Source organism: Sinocyclocheilus grahami, unplaced genomic scaffold, assembly GCF_001515645.1.
Source record: "Sinocyclocheilus grahami isolate Dianchi unplaced genomic scaffold, SAMN03320097.WGS_v1.1 scaffold17.1, whole genome shotgun sequence".
Lineage (NCBI taxonomy): Eukaryota > Metazoa > Chordata > Actinopteri > Cypriniformes > Cyprinidae > Sinocyclocheilus > Sinocyclocheilus grahami.
This window is the reverse complement of record NW_015505196.1, coordinates 1,882,401-1,896,709: the sequence shown is the minus strand read 5'-3', so window position 1 is coordinate 1,896,709 and position 14,309 is coordinate 1,882,401. Positions and strand designations below refer to the sequence as shown.

The window sequence follows — 14,309 nt, the reverse complement described above, 5'->3', positions numbered from 1 at the left end:
CTGATCTATGCCAGCTCAGAATTCAGTGTGAAGACAAAATGCAGCATTAAAGCCAGACTAAATTATGCCTGCTCTGACCCACCTTAGCCCTAGTATCACAGTACGGTATATAGCTGTAATTACTGTATATGCATTTATGCCACCTCTTAGCAGCATTATTTAATCTGTGTAAAGACACTTCAGACACTTCATAAGCACTTCTATGCCACATTTGCAGTATAAATTTGGCATATTTATACTTATATTTAGTTAATTCCATATGGTATAATATGGGAATACTTGAATGTTATCAAGAGAAACACACATATCTCTTTCTCTCTTCCTCAGTTCATCATGCTTACTTATATCTTCATGCTGGCTTGGCTAGGAGTTACAGCCTTCAGCTCCCTGCCAGTCTTCATGTATTTCAACATCTGGAACACCTGTCAGAACACCACACTAGTGGAAAGTTCCAACCTTTGCTTCGACCTGCGTCAGTTTGGTGCGTAGCTCATCTAAGGAGACATGTTTAAAGACAAAATACTTAGCCAGCAAAATAAAATATGGATCCATGGATAGGAATGCTGCCTAGGATTTTCTAGTCTGATTAAAGTGCATCTGAATTACTAAATAAGTGAGTAAGTTAGCAGTGAATGCCAAGTCTAGTTGGCTGTAGGGCTGGCTGAGATTATTTCAAAGAACTTAGATGTTGTTTTATATTACAGTTTATTGGATGTTTTAGTGCAGAAATTACTGAATGTAACAGGCTGCATGTATTAGACATCCATAAGCAGAGGATATTGAAAAATAACTCATTTATTATATAACTGTTTTTGTTTTTTGCAACAGCTAAATGACAATGCATATATAAACACTATTAGGATATCATTAAACACTCTTGTTACATATTACAAAACACCATGGTGTATCATTACTGCTGGAAGCACCATTATGACATTAAAATATAAGGCAATTTTTAAAACAGTGTTGCAGCATAAAATACAGTTACATAGTTAAATCACCACTATTCATTGTTGGACACCTTTTTGCCATAGTGAGAACTATTATGCAATAAAATGACCTAAGCATGACACAACTGAACACTAAATGCCGGCTTTGACATACCTAATTGTCATTTAAGCATGTACTATCATTGCATTATTAATGAATCTGCCATTAACATCTTCCTTTATTTGAACTGCAGGAATTGTGTCCATTGGTGAGGAGAAAAGACTGTGCACGGCTTCTGAGAACTTCATCAAGTTGTGTGAATCTAATGAGGTCAGTTGGCAGTTCTGAAGCAGGGCCTATTTTATGCTGACTGATGGCCTTCATCTAAATTCAGTCCGCCTTTACAGACAGTGACCTATGGCATAAAATAATTGTTGGGAGTGAGAGAGAGAATATGAATAAATTGTGAACCTTTCCATGCTTTTAAGTCTGAAGTCGCGTAGTGCAGCGGGGATTCCTTCATATAAATATGTAATACTAAAAATGTAATATTTATTTGCAAGATTGTGCAGCTTGTTGTATGGACAGTACCACAACCCATATGCCAGTGGATGTTATGCTTTCACAATAGTATTATTATTATAGTAAAGATGGCACAGTAGCCTAGAATTTATTATTTAAGATGATTTTGAAGATCTAGGGCCAGATTTACAGCTTGCACAAGCATGATTTGCTAAAGACACGCAGTGAAAAATTACAGAAACAGAAAACCACATGAACTTCACATGCTCAATCACATGTTAAAATCACATATGAAATATGTGAAACACATATGAAACACATTTTGGAACATTTTAATGGTGTAAATGTTTGAAACCCATGTGATCACATATTGTCCACACGTGTCCACATTTGTTGAATGAATGAATGAATGAATGAATGATGCATTTATATATATTGTTCACATGGGTTTCAGACATTTACATATTAACACTTTCCAAAACCACATGTTTCACATGAGTTTCACATATTTCACATGTGATTTTAACGTGATTGAGCATGTGAAGTTCATGTGGTTTTTCTGTAAGAGTGAAACGTGGGTTATTTTTGAGGCTGACCTTATTGCATATACATTTGTACGAGTTTTCCTTTTAGGCACAACATTTATTGAGAGCATTTAATCATGCATTGTGATTTACTAAGATTTCTGGTAGTCAGTTTACCAGTATTTGCACCATTAAATCTGGCCCTGGGTTTATCTGCACTTGATGATTTTTCAGTGAAAACCATCCAGGTTTCTCCTCTTCAGAGTCTTTTTTTGTCTCTTTCTCCAGCTGGATCTGACATTCCACTTGTTTGTCTGTGCACTTGCGGGGGCTGGAGCAGCCGTTATTGCCATGGTGAGCTTTTTCATTGCTGTCTCTTACTTTCTATCTTTCTTTCTTTATTGCTCTGTTTATGCATTGTATGAATTTTCCCTGAATCTAAATTTCCTTTCAGGGCAATAAATGAAATATGGATTGATTTATGAGTTTCATTAATCCTATGAATGCAGTGACACCTGCAAGCGAGGTAATATGAAATCTAAGCACAGCAAGTATGTTATAGAAATCAAGGACTTGTTCAGAATTACAGGCTAAAGGCTTGTCTGAAATGCAATAGACATCCAAGGCCTCTTGTAAAATAGTGAGTGAGCAAAGAGAGGAGACAGAGAGAGGGAGAGGAACACTCATCATTGAAAATGCAGGAGGTGTTGTTGCCATGGAAACAGAAGAGGAGAGGGAAGGAAGGAGAGAAGCTTGTTTGGAACGGCGATAAGTGATTGTGAGACACCATTTTCTGTGAGGCAGCTTTTCTACCCTTTGGTTTGAACCTTGGAAAGCTGTCTTTCATTGGTTAATATTAGAGCTTATGTAGAAGATAAATAGAATAGTTTCAAATTAATTTGATTCAGTCAATACACTGTAAGTGTTTTTGTACTGCATTGTGCTTTTGTCTTCGGCTTAAGCTTCCTTGCAGTGTGTGTGAAAAGCACAATGCGTTTGTTTTCTGCAAAGGCAACAGTCTGGCATCATTTATGTGAGTTAATTGCATTCCACAATGGTTTGGAAATGAGGAAACAGCTTGGACATTAAGTACTTAGAAACAAAGAGTCTACAGAATTGGATCATAATTTGTGCTCTTTTGATTATATAATTACATCATACCTTTCAGGAAACATTGCTGCATAATTGCAGTTTGCTGATTTGTGCAGCAACAACGCCACTCATTGGTGCACATAGGAACTTCAGCAAAGAAGAAGCGACTGTGGCATTGCAATGGAACTGCAGGAGCCATTTTTGTCCTGGAAGTGCATTAGTCATACCATAATTTTCAGAACCATCCAAATTTAAAGCGATAGTTCATCCAAAAATGAAAATTTTGGCATCAGTTATTTATTCTGTTGTTCCAAACATTGAACGTTTCACAGACGTTTCACACATTGAAAGTAAATGGTGACCAAAAATGCACCCTAAAAGGCATTGTAAGTCTTTCCCTTCAGTCATGGTTCTAATTTGTATTCTTTAAAAACGCACATGAATATGGAGTAATATGGAATACATTTGGCCCATCACAGTTGGTTATGAGACACAAGAACCAATGACGCTTACCTACATTGATGTCAAACCTAGCCTGGTTTCTTTTGATGCACATATTCAAATATACAAGAACATGAATAACATTTAAGTACTTTGGGCAAGGACAAGATTATCAGTAAATAAAAAGGTATCATATGGCTTTTTTGGAGCTTGACAGCCCGCTCAGCATTTACTTTCACTGCACTTTCAGCATAAATAAAACATCTCATTCTCTTTTCCACAGAAGCAAGAAAATCATACAGGTTTGAGGGTGAACAGGAGTTAGGAAGGCAGCAAGTAACCTTCTTCCTTTCTCTTTTTCAATGATCTGGCTACTGTGATAGGTGGTGGCAGTGTCTGTCCTCATCCGTAACCACGTCATTCTGACGTCTAAGAGCACGGGGAGGTACTGCACGCGTTTCTGAAGCCAACTCCGGTCTGGGGTGTCCCTCCCCACATCCCGACACACTCTCTGTCCACCAAGGGCCCCACCACCATCACCCACGACAGCGACTTTCATAATGACGTCCCTTAATTGGCTTGATTAAAATGACACCCAGGCTCTTCCGTTTTGCAATATCGTTTCAGTCCCTGTCCTTCCCCCACCTCCCCAAGTTAACCCAGCAGTTACAAGCGATAACCTGTGTAAATGAACTAACTAACCCGGCTTATATTCAGCTGAAACTGATTACCACGTCATCCGATGGGGGAAATAACTGATCTAGTTTATATCCAGTCTAAACTGGGCCACAAAACCCCCGTGAAGTCTCCAAAGTAATACCCTTTTTGGGTACAGATGGGTCATCAGCACTAACACTAACCCTCCCCTCTAACCCCTGTGTTGCTGTAGGTGCACTATCTGATGGTGCTGTCGGCTAACTGGGCTTACGTGAAGGACGCCTGCCGGATGCAGAAATACGAGGACATCAAGTCCAAGGAGGAGCAGGAGCTTCACGATATCCACTCTACTCGCTCTAAAGAGCGTCTGAACGCATACACATAAAGCACGCGCTCATGTGCACACATATAAATATGTATACACACACACGAACACACACAAGCATGCCCTTCCCCTCCCTGAAGACACATATATAAACTAAACTTAACTACGTCTAATTTCCATGGTTTCCAGGGGTTTGGGATCAGATGGGATGGGGAGGTAAATAACTGTAATACTTGCTATGTACGGGTGTGACCCAGAATGTTGGTCTAGGGATGTTCTTATCGTCTCCATTGCAACATTTCCGACTACCCAGGATTTAGATCTTGTTTCTTTCTCCTTGTTCCGATTTCATTTCTCCTCTACCTCCCTTTTCCATTGACATGTCTGAGAGCACAACCTGATAAACACACTAAGTTGAGTGGCTTCTCTTTTGTACCACATACTTTTAGGTCTCATTGGGTCTTGTTAGGGGGTTTGGGTTTAGCCAAAGGAATTACAGAACACTTTTCACATTTTTGTATTACACGCCAATGATTTGCGTTCACCCTATAAACGGCTAGTCATCATTTAGATTTTCTTTAGACTTTTTAAAAACCAAAATGTGACCAAACTTGTAAGTTATGATTTACAGGTTAATCGCTCAAGCTGCCGCACTTACAGCAGCAACAGCACAAACAATGTACAGATTCTTTTTCCAACAAATTCAGTTTTGGAGTGCCAGGGATTTCAAAAGTACCTTAAAGTGACTTTTACTGCTATACTGTAGCTTGGCCTAACTGTATATGCTAGCTGTGCGCAGTATTAATGGAAGGTGTGACACTGGTGCTCAGTAATGTTTATTGAGCTTTGACAGAGATGGCTGCTTTTGGGAAAGAAGGACCGAGAAAGAACGTCTCAAATCAGCTAGAGCGGTCAAGTCGGATTTGCCTTGGGAGACTCTACGGATATTTGTTTTCTCTCATCCATTGGAAGCCATACTCTCACATGCAAATAACATTTTCAGGTGTTTTATTGCTTAGTTTTAGCTTTAACTTTTTAAATGCAAGTATTCAAACAAAAACAGGTTTTTCTGTCATTCCTCTGAACTGTATATATATATATATATATATATATATATCTTTAAATGTATACACATTTCATGTCAGTTTCTAAAACACATCTAGGCAGTCAGTGTTAGGTGATATTCTTTAGATCGTCGTACATATCGGAGAAGTATAAATCTAAGTGGAAAAGTTGATTGCAATTACTCTGCCAAACACTGTGGAAGGTTTACATAAGGTATTTACATGACATTCGAACACGTTTCGACTAAAAACAAGAAAGATATGGGATGTACAAGCATGTGTTACTCCAAACTCAGTGTTTTGGCTCGGTCTTGCCGACTTCAGTTGCCCTACTTTTGCAGTAAAGTACTTTTTCGGTGTCTCAAAAAAACAAAAATAAAAAAAACAAGCTAGTTTTGTGCACTTATGGACCATTGTGAGTTTTTTGGTGCAAGTGCATTTGGAATTAGCGCTGAGTCCCTGTACTCTTGTTAGTCATGCAGCTTTTTTTTAAACCACAAAAGAAACTTGTATTAGGTAAAAAAATTTAAAAAAAAACATAAATATAGTTGTTATTTGTGGCATGGTTATGCATCAAATTGTAATCGTTTTAACTAACTCAAAAGGGGGGGGGGAATCCTTTATTTTGATTTTTACACATGTCTTGCTGGTCAATTAATTTTTTTTTCTAAATGTGCAGTATTACAGTTGCTACGCTAACAATATTAAGCTAAATATCTTATTAGGTTGTAGTGTTTGTTTTGTCCTTTCTAGTTTGTGATGAATTTTCTGAACCATGTCTTATATTCTTGTTATGATGGTGCGTATCCAGTATTACCCTGACATTGCTTTCAGCTTTATCCACATACTGTACTAGTTTTTTGTACTTTCACTGAGAATGCTTTGTAGCAGGCAGTAAAATTAACTGGTTTTGTACATAAATGTGCCAACAGCTTGACAGTGGCTTTTTCTTTTCTTTTCGAACTGTAGGAACAAACTTGCTTGCGTAAATAAAGACACTTGTGTACTTGTTAATTTGTTCTGTTTGTTGTGTGTGTATATGTACTTTATTTTGAGGTCATGCAAGTGGGCTTTTATAAAGCCTGTTATTCTTGCATGTACGGCATAGTTCAAAACGATTCATAGTTAAAATGCATTGATTTTTTACAGCACATGGAAATGCATGCTTATAGGAAACACCCAAGTCTGAGAACAAGCCTGACAACAGCAATGGCATTTTTAACCAAAAGTGTTAGTCTTTCCATTAATCTATACATCATTTAAGGTTCATTTGTAAAAGTGTAAGCAACTATTTAAATGTAATAATCAGTGATTGAAGCAATAACCTCACTCAACAGGAAAATGCGAATATGTCAAGGAAAAACACGAAGTAGGATGAGGATGATATTCAGAGGAATCAAGAATCAGCAGGGGGATCACATCCTTCAGTACTTAACTAATGAAATGTCCTAATGTCAAATATTAACTGGTTTTATGTTATTACTAATTCAACAACATATTTATAAATTAACATTTATTAACTGTTATAAATATTAAAGGGATAGTTCACCCAAAAATGAAAATTTTATGTTTATATGCTTACACCCAGGGTATCCAAAATGTTTCTTCAGTAGATCACATGATGATTTTTTACTTCAACCGTTGCAGTCTATCAGTCGTATAATGCATGGCAATGGTAACAAAATCTATGAGAGTAAAAAAAACATGCACAGACAAATCCAAATTAAACCCTGGGACTCGTGATTACACATTGATGTCCTAAGACACGAAACGATCGGTTTGTGCCCGAAACCGAACAGTATTTATATCATATTTTACCTCTAATACACCACTATGTCCAACTGTCTTTTGGCGCGCGCACGGCATCTGGTGCGTGAGGTGTGTACGCGCTCTGGCGTAGTTTACGCAAGCGCCGGAAGTGATCTCTCGCGCGTATACGTCACTCATTGTTTACACAGTGCACAGTCATTGTAGGTACGACGGTTGATCAAAATGGTACTTACTTGCGCTTATCCGGATTGTTCAAACCGACTTAAAACTAAAAGATTACGTTCTCTCGCGCGAACTCATTCGGGAGTGGTGACTTTCCACGTATTCCCAACTTCTGAGCCTGCTCGCCTGAAGTTATGGTTGATTGCTCTTCGGCTGGATATCAACACACCCATTAACGTAAACTACGCCAGAGCGCGTACACACCTCACGCACCGGATGCCGTGCGCAGATTTAATTTGGATTTGTCTGTGCATGTTTTTTTTACTCTCATAGATTTTGTTACCATTGCCATGCATTATACGACTGATAGACTGCAACGGTTGAAGTTAAAAATCATCATATGTGTTCTACTGAAGAAACAAAATCACCTACATCTCGGATGCCCTGGGGGTAAGCAGATAAACATCAACTTTTCATTTTTGGGTGAACTATCCCTTTAAGGCAATGACTGGGTGCAAGGACAGTCCTTGCATGTCAAGGTGGGACTGAAAGTTCGATGCTCTGTGCTAACCAGATCTATACGTGTGAACATGAAAGCAGAAGAAAAAATACTACACGTTGAATACAGATTTTATTGCAAACTTAATATCTAATATCAATTAACTCGCCCTTAGTCCATCCAAAACGTAGTTGAGTTTGTTTCATCATCACATGGATCCTCTGCAGTGAATGGGTGCCATCAGAATGAGTCTAAACAGCTGATAACAACATTACAATACATCATATAAACCCGCACGACTCCAGTCCATCAATTAAAATCTTGTGACGTGAAGTCCATTGGTGAGGAAGCGATGTAATGCTAAAATTCTTCAAATCTATTCTGATAAATAAACAAACTCATCTAGCCCCTGCATCTTGGATGGCCTGATGGTGAGTAGCTACAGCAAATTTTCATTTTTGGGTAAACTATTCCTTTAACATGGGGTTTTCAGCTTCTTCATACACTGAACAAAACTGGGCTGCGGTTCCAAAAAGCATCGTAAGCCTACGTTTATCGTAGCTCCATTGGTTTCAATGGGTCTACGATGTATTAAGCTTACGATGCTTTTGGGAAACGCAGCACTGAACGGTCGTCCGCGTCTCATTGTAATGTCACTAAGAGTCTGCAATGCAATTGTTTGCCAGTAGGTGGCAGTAACGTTCTAAAACAAAATCTATTTTTGTGACCTATGGTCTGCAGCAGATAACATTTTACTTCACCGTCTGACACACTGAAAATCAATATGCAAAAATCTAATAAAAAAATCTATTTGTTACGTGTTCTTACAAAAGAATGTTAAATGTTTAAAGATACTGTGAAAAATATATTGTGTTTTACAATTACAGCAGCCAAAGTGGTATGAATGAAAAATTGGCATCAATCTCTCTTTCCTATTCATGTCTCACATCAACAACATACCTTGTCAAAGATTTCCTCACAGAGGAAGCCACAGCTTTGCAACCAACATTTTAAATGTGTATTTACCTTGTCAGTGACATCTGCACACCATTCGTACCTGACCCTACTGCATTACACATCAGCCAGAAAACACCAACTGAATGTCTCTACACTCCTCAGTGCCCAGTTTAACAGGTGTGGAATCTAATTTCACCCCAGTCTGTGATGGAAAAAGGTACAGAACACCTACCTCAACAGATTCATAAATGTGCTCTGACGCTCTCCATTCCTTTTGTGATCGGCTTGGACACATGGCAGATTCATTAGCATATACAAACATGCATGGATATCAGACTACTGAGCAATATAATAAATGCCATAATAATAAGTTAGCCACTATAAATATATTGGGCAACTAAAGAGACTCCTAAATCACGATTATGTACAGCAACTTGAAAAAATATGTTCCATCAGCTTAAAATTCATAATAGGCCTCACCTCCATCAAATGGGTTAACCATGTTGTTGTGGGTCATTTTGACACGGTTTAGCTTTAACAGATTTTCTGTAACTTAAAGGGGTCATATGATGCTATTTTAAAGATCATTATTTGGTGTAACAGAATATGTTGACATGCTTTAATGTTCAAAAAACACGTTATTTTTCAAATACTGTACATTATTGTAGGTCCTCTATGCCCCAACTCTCTCAAACGTGTCGTTTTCAACAAAGCCCCCTCCTTTGACGAGCGCAGTCTGCTCTGATTGGCCAGCTGACCCAGTGCATTGTGATTGGCCGAACATCACAAGCACGCATCGGAAATGTAACGCCCCTTACCATAATCGCAGCTTCAGCTTTCAAAGTAAATATCAAGACAGTTAATAATGTTGTTAGTTTTACCATCAGTTCAAGCCCGAAAGGGCAACAGAGTCACGTGATAGACACAGTGATGATGCAGTACACAAGCCACGGTTAAGACAGCTGACGTGCTATGATTTCTGACAGGCAGTTCACTCTCCTGTGAAGTGACCCTGTTCCCCTCACACACACACACAATAGCAAAGTCGGAATTGACCCTTTTTTTTTTTAGAAATAGCCTTTGTGCACAGCCAGCTTTGTACTCTTCTAGGTTCAAAAAACTGTCGTCCATAAAATGCGTTGTACAAATTCGAACATCTGGGTTGTGCTGTTCTGTTGTAAATAAATCTTAACCAATGATTCCTAATTGCATCTACTTCCGGAAGGCCAAATTAAGTGCTATTGCTTTCACACTGAAACACAGCGTCTCCCTGACATGGCTGCATCAACACTACTGCTGTTCCTGAAACCACGCCTTCTTTCTTTGCGTGCACATTTGGGCGGCATTATGCTAATATTTCCACATAGTTACATAGACATGTGGGGGCATGTTAGAACGAGCCGTTTTAGGTAGGCGTGGCTAACTCTTAACTTTTATAAAGAATATCTCTTTGGATTTGAGACTTTAGTCTTTGCAACTTTACAGATCTTCTTTATGCACCAAGAGCTTGTAACACTCCAAAGAGAAAGGAAAACTTGAAATCGCATCATATGACCCCTTTAATATTAACCTTTTGGCCTTGAAATGGCTGGAACCTTATGACACCCTGCGCAGATGTGATTTGTCAAGATAAAATGCTTTCACTGTCATCGTGACTCTTACTCATGCTCAGTCACAAACAGCAAATTGTGACTCTTGAACTGTGATTTGTCATTTCAGGTCAATTTGACCCAGTAACAGCTATGCTGGATTCTTCATAGCAGCAGCACGTACAGGTTATACTGAGCACTTTAGAACATTAAAGAAGTCATGCATTTGCTTGTCAAACCACCTTTGCTCGACTTCCTATCAACTGATACTAAAAGCAAAGCTTCTCTAAGAGGCCACATATATGTTCATGAGTGTCATTTCACTTGAATCCATAACTGAAATGGAGAAAAAAAATCAACAGCAGATTCTTGTGTTGCATTGTGTAAGGGACATAAACATGAGTGAACATGTCACATTCATGAAGAGCCTAGGGTGCACCGTGTCCCACTGTCAGAATAGCCTTCACTTCTATAGCAGTCATTTTATGGCAACGAGATCAAGAACAGAAAGACATGAGTTTTCAATTATTAAAGAGGATAAATGACAGTATACAGTCTAAGAGAAACTGAAGCCAACAGGATCTTAGTGCTGTCTGTGGAAAGTGGGAGAAATATGAGAAAACAATACTGATTGCTAATGTACTTCACCTGTCAGAGGAGAATCACTTTTACTGCTGTACAGGGAGTCTTTTCCTAAATAGACAACTCAATAAGATTCTGAGAAGGTACTACATTTGAATAAAAACTTACATTAAAAATGTATGTTCCAAGTAGGCCTATTACATCTGCCATGTTGTCTTTGTCATGTGACTTACAATATCAGTTGCTTAACTGCCATTCAAAAATCCTCTCCCACTGCCTCGTGGGTTAGTACAGTGTTTATCAGATGCCCACTGCAGAATCTCCCCAGGAATTGTAGGTCATCTGGGGAATTTTTGCCTACTGTTTTATGAATACTCTGAATTCAGGCATTGTCTTTTCACTTAGTGTTTTTCACCTGCTGCTATGTAGTCTAAAAGTAGGTGATTGCGGACGCAGACGGATTTTTTAATGTAATATGCCTGTAGACTTGTACTCACTCTGACACCAAGTGGTGTGGATGCTGCATGACACAAAGCAAGGTTCTTTGCGGAGACCCATTGTAGAAATGTTCTGTTTTATATATGTTCATACATATATATATATACACATTCATACACACACACACACACACACACACACACACACACACACACACACACACACACACACACACACACACACACACACACACACACACACACACACACACACACACACACACACACACACACACACACACACACACATTTTCTAAACAAGAGCACCTGATAAGCTGTAACAGGCAATTTAATTGTGTAGGCGAAATTGGTGAATCTATACAGTTTGATTGTTTTTTAAATGTCATAGTGTTAGAACCAAAGCTAAGTTTTTGGTTTACTGACTAGTTTGACTGACTATGTCTAATGTATTGTGGAAATGTCTTTCCATTTCAGTGAACAATCAGACATAATCAAGCATTAGAACAGGTAGAGTAATTAGACCACTGTAAGGTAGGTGTTAGCTGTAAGTACACCATAAATCTTGCATTTCTTCTGGGCATTTTGCTTCATTAGTGCTTAGATTGGCTATTCATCCCTCAAGCCAAAAGACATATGTACTGAGCCAGGAGAGAAGACGTGTGTCGTGTTCCAATGGATCACCTGAGCAACAGCAGGACAGAGAATAATATGTGTTGATATTCCTAATTAGCACATTCAGTTGAAATTGATCTTGCCAACAGTCTCTGTTGGTTTTATAGAACTAACCTGGGATCCTGTTCTCCAATCCAAGTGATTTCTAATGGAATGTTGAAGAGCACTGCATAGGCTTGTTTAGATTCTACAAAGCTAACCTGCATGTTTTCCAAGCTCCCTTATGAAATGAACATGATAGTTCAAGGACCTGATATAAAATTACCCATACTAAACAAAAACACATGGGAATATACTGCAATATATTAAATAATGCATTTATTTATAAGGGAAGCGTGTGGTAACATTTTAGTGTAGGGACCAATTCTCACTATTTTTCATTTTGCTTATTAGCATGCCTATTATTAACATTTTGGCTGTTTATTTGTACTTATAAAGCAGATATTCTGCATGACCATATTCTACATCCCTAATCCTATACGCAATACCTAAACTTAACAACTACCTTACTAACTATTAGTAAGCAGCAAATTAGGAGTTTATTGAGGCAGATGTCATAGTTATTAGTTTGTTAATAGCGAGAATTGGAAATTAAAGTGTGACCGCTAATGCTTATATTTTTCAATACTGCAATTGCATTAACTACAGTATGTATGGTTATTGATACATATAAAAAATGGTAACACTTTATTTTAGGACCAATTTTTATATCTCTAACATATTGTCCGTATACTTAAAAAGCACATATTAATTCTTTATTCTGCATGACCATATTTTAGATCCCTAAACTTAACAACTACCTTACTAACTATTAATAAGCAGCAAATTACGAGTTTAAGGCAAAAGTTGTAGTTAATAGTAAGAATTGAATCTTAAAATAAAGTGTGACGAAAAATGTATAATAACAATGAAAACAAAAACTGCACCACATTTTTTTAATGCAAGTAATTGCTTTATTGAAACAATTAATTCATTTTACTTTCATGAGTTAGCCTAATGAACGAGATTGTATAAAGCTGAACACATAGTCATACACTTTTATTTCACTTTATTGTTTGTGCATAGTTGCACATTTGACATAAGAAAATATGTGAAAAAAGTGTTTGTTATATTACGTAAATGCATTATTTAATATATTGCAAGTGTTTATTGGAAACAATAACAATATATGATGTTTGAACAGCTGCATGTCTTGTTTAAATCATGACAACGTGGTGGCTGGAAAATTAGATTTGATATGTAAAACTTATATAATGGATTGATAATCACAATGTAATATTTACCATTTTCATCATAATTCTATACATAAATTGTACACACACACACACACACACACACACACACGTATATGTGTAGATGCAGTATATGTACATGCAGATCTATATATTATGAAGTGCATTACTGAATATAAAATTACACACATTACAATATAGTAAGTAATTATTGTCACTTATTTTTCAATATATAAAAAGTGTCAATTCCTTGTGTGTTATTCAATATATTGTGATGTATTAACAAAATTATTCTGTATATTTTCAATGCATAATTTTATATATTTATCATTAATATATCTAAAAATATATTATCTTTGTGTGAGGGATAATTATGGATGAGAGGACTAATTAGACAATACATCATGTATAGAAGTGCTGATGTCTGCGCAACAGTGGTCAACACATTGTATCAGTACCCATGGCTTTGTATGGGAAATACTCAGTAGGAAAATAATTCTCTTGCCGTAGTCCAGCAGTGTGGCCATGTGCCTCCGAGGTTCCCTGAAGAGATGGGATATCAGTGGTTTGCTGCCTGCCATGTGGCTGGCACAGATGTGGCTGAGCCATTCTTCCCACCAGGGAAAGCAATGGATAAGAATGTCCGGCTCGCACCACACCCCTCGGGTGAAGCTTAAGCAGTGGGCACCTGTAGGCCGTGATTCTCAAACTTAAACTTTAATGAAGCCATTTCCATTCTCAAATGTGTTACAGAACCCTCACGTACTATACTTATATAAACAATGGCATTGCTTAATGGGGATACTGGGATGAGATTTTTTTGGTTAGGCCTC

General features: G+C 37.7%; 1 protein-coding gene across 2 annotated transcripts; it reads left to right on the top strand.

Moving 5' to 3' along the window:
* The first annotated feature begins 332 nt into the window (after positions 1-332).
* On the top strand, positions 333-6,569 carry LOC107550797 (neuronal membrane glycoprotein M6-a-like). 2 transcript variants are annotated; one of them, XM_016232176.1, is made up of 4 exons: positions 333-481; positions 1,184-1,260; positions 2,265-2,330; positions 4,399-6,569. In XM_016232176.1, exons 1-4 carry the CDS (start codon positions 334-336, stop codon positions 4,549-4,551), a joined length of 444 nt encoding a protein of 147 aa, XP_016087662.1. In that variant the 5' UTR covers position 333; the 3' UTR covers positions 4,552-6,569. The 2 variants fall into 2 exon arrangements, with proteins under 2 accessions (XP_016087662.1, XP_016087669.1); XM_016232183.1 differs by lacking the exon at positions 4,399-6,569 and adding an exon at positions 3,893-4,392.
* The last annotated feature ends 7,740 nt before the right edge of the window (positions 6,570-14,309 follow it).

Bases quoted from the DNA above. Each gene is read 5' to 3' on its own strand.
- LOC107550797 (XM_016232176.1), top strand. From the start codon at position 334: ATGCTTACTTATATCTTCATGCTGGCTTGGCTAGGAGTTACAGCCTTC. The intron at 482-1,183 runs GTGCGTAGCTCA...TTTGAACTGCAG, and splicing joins CTTCGACCTGCGTCAGTTTG to GAATTGTGTCCATTGGTGAG. The intron at 1,261-2,264 runs GTCAGTTGGCAG...CTCTTTCTCCAG, and splicing joins AGTTGTGTGAATCTAATGAG to CTGGATCTGACATTCCACTT.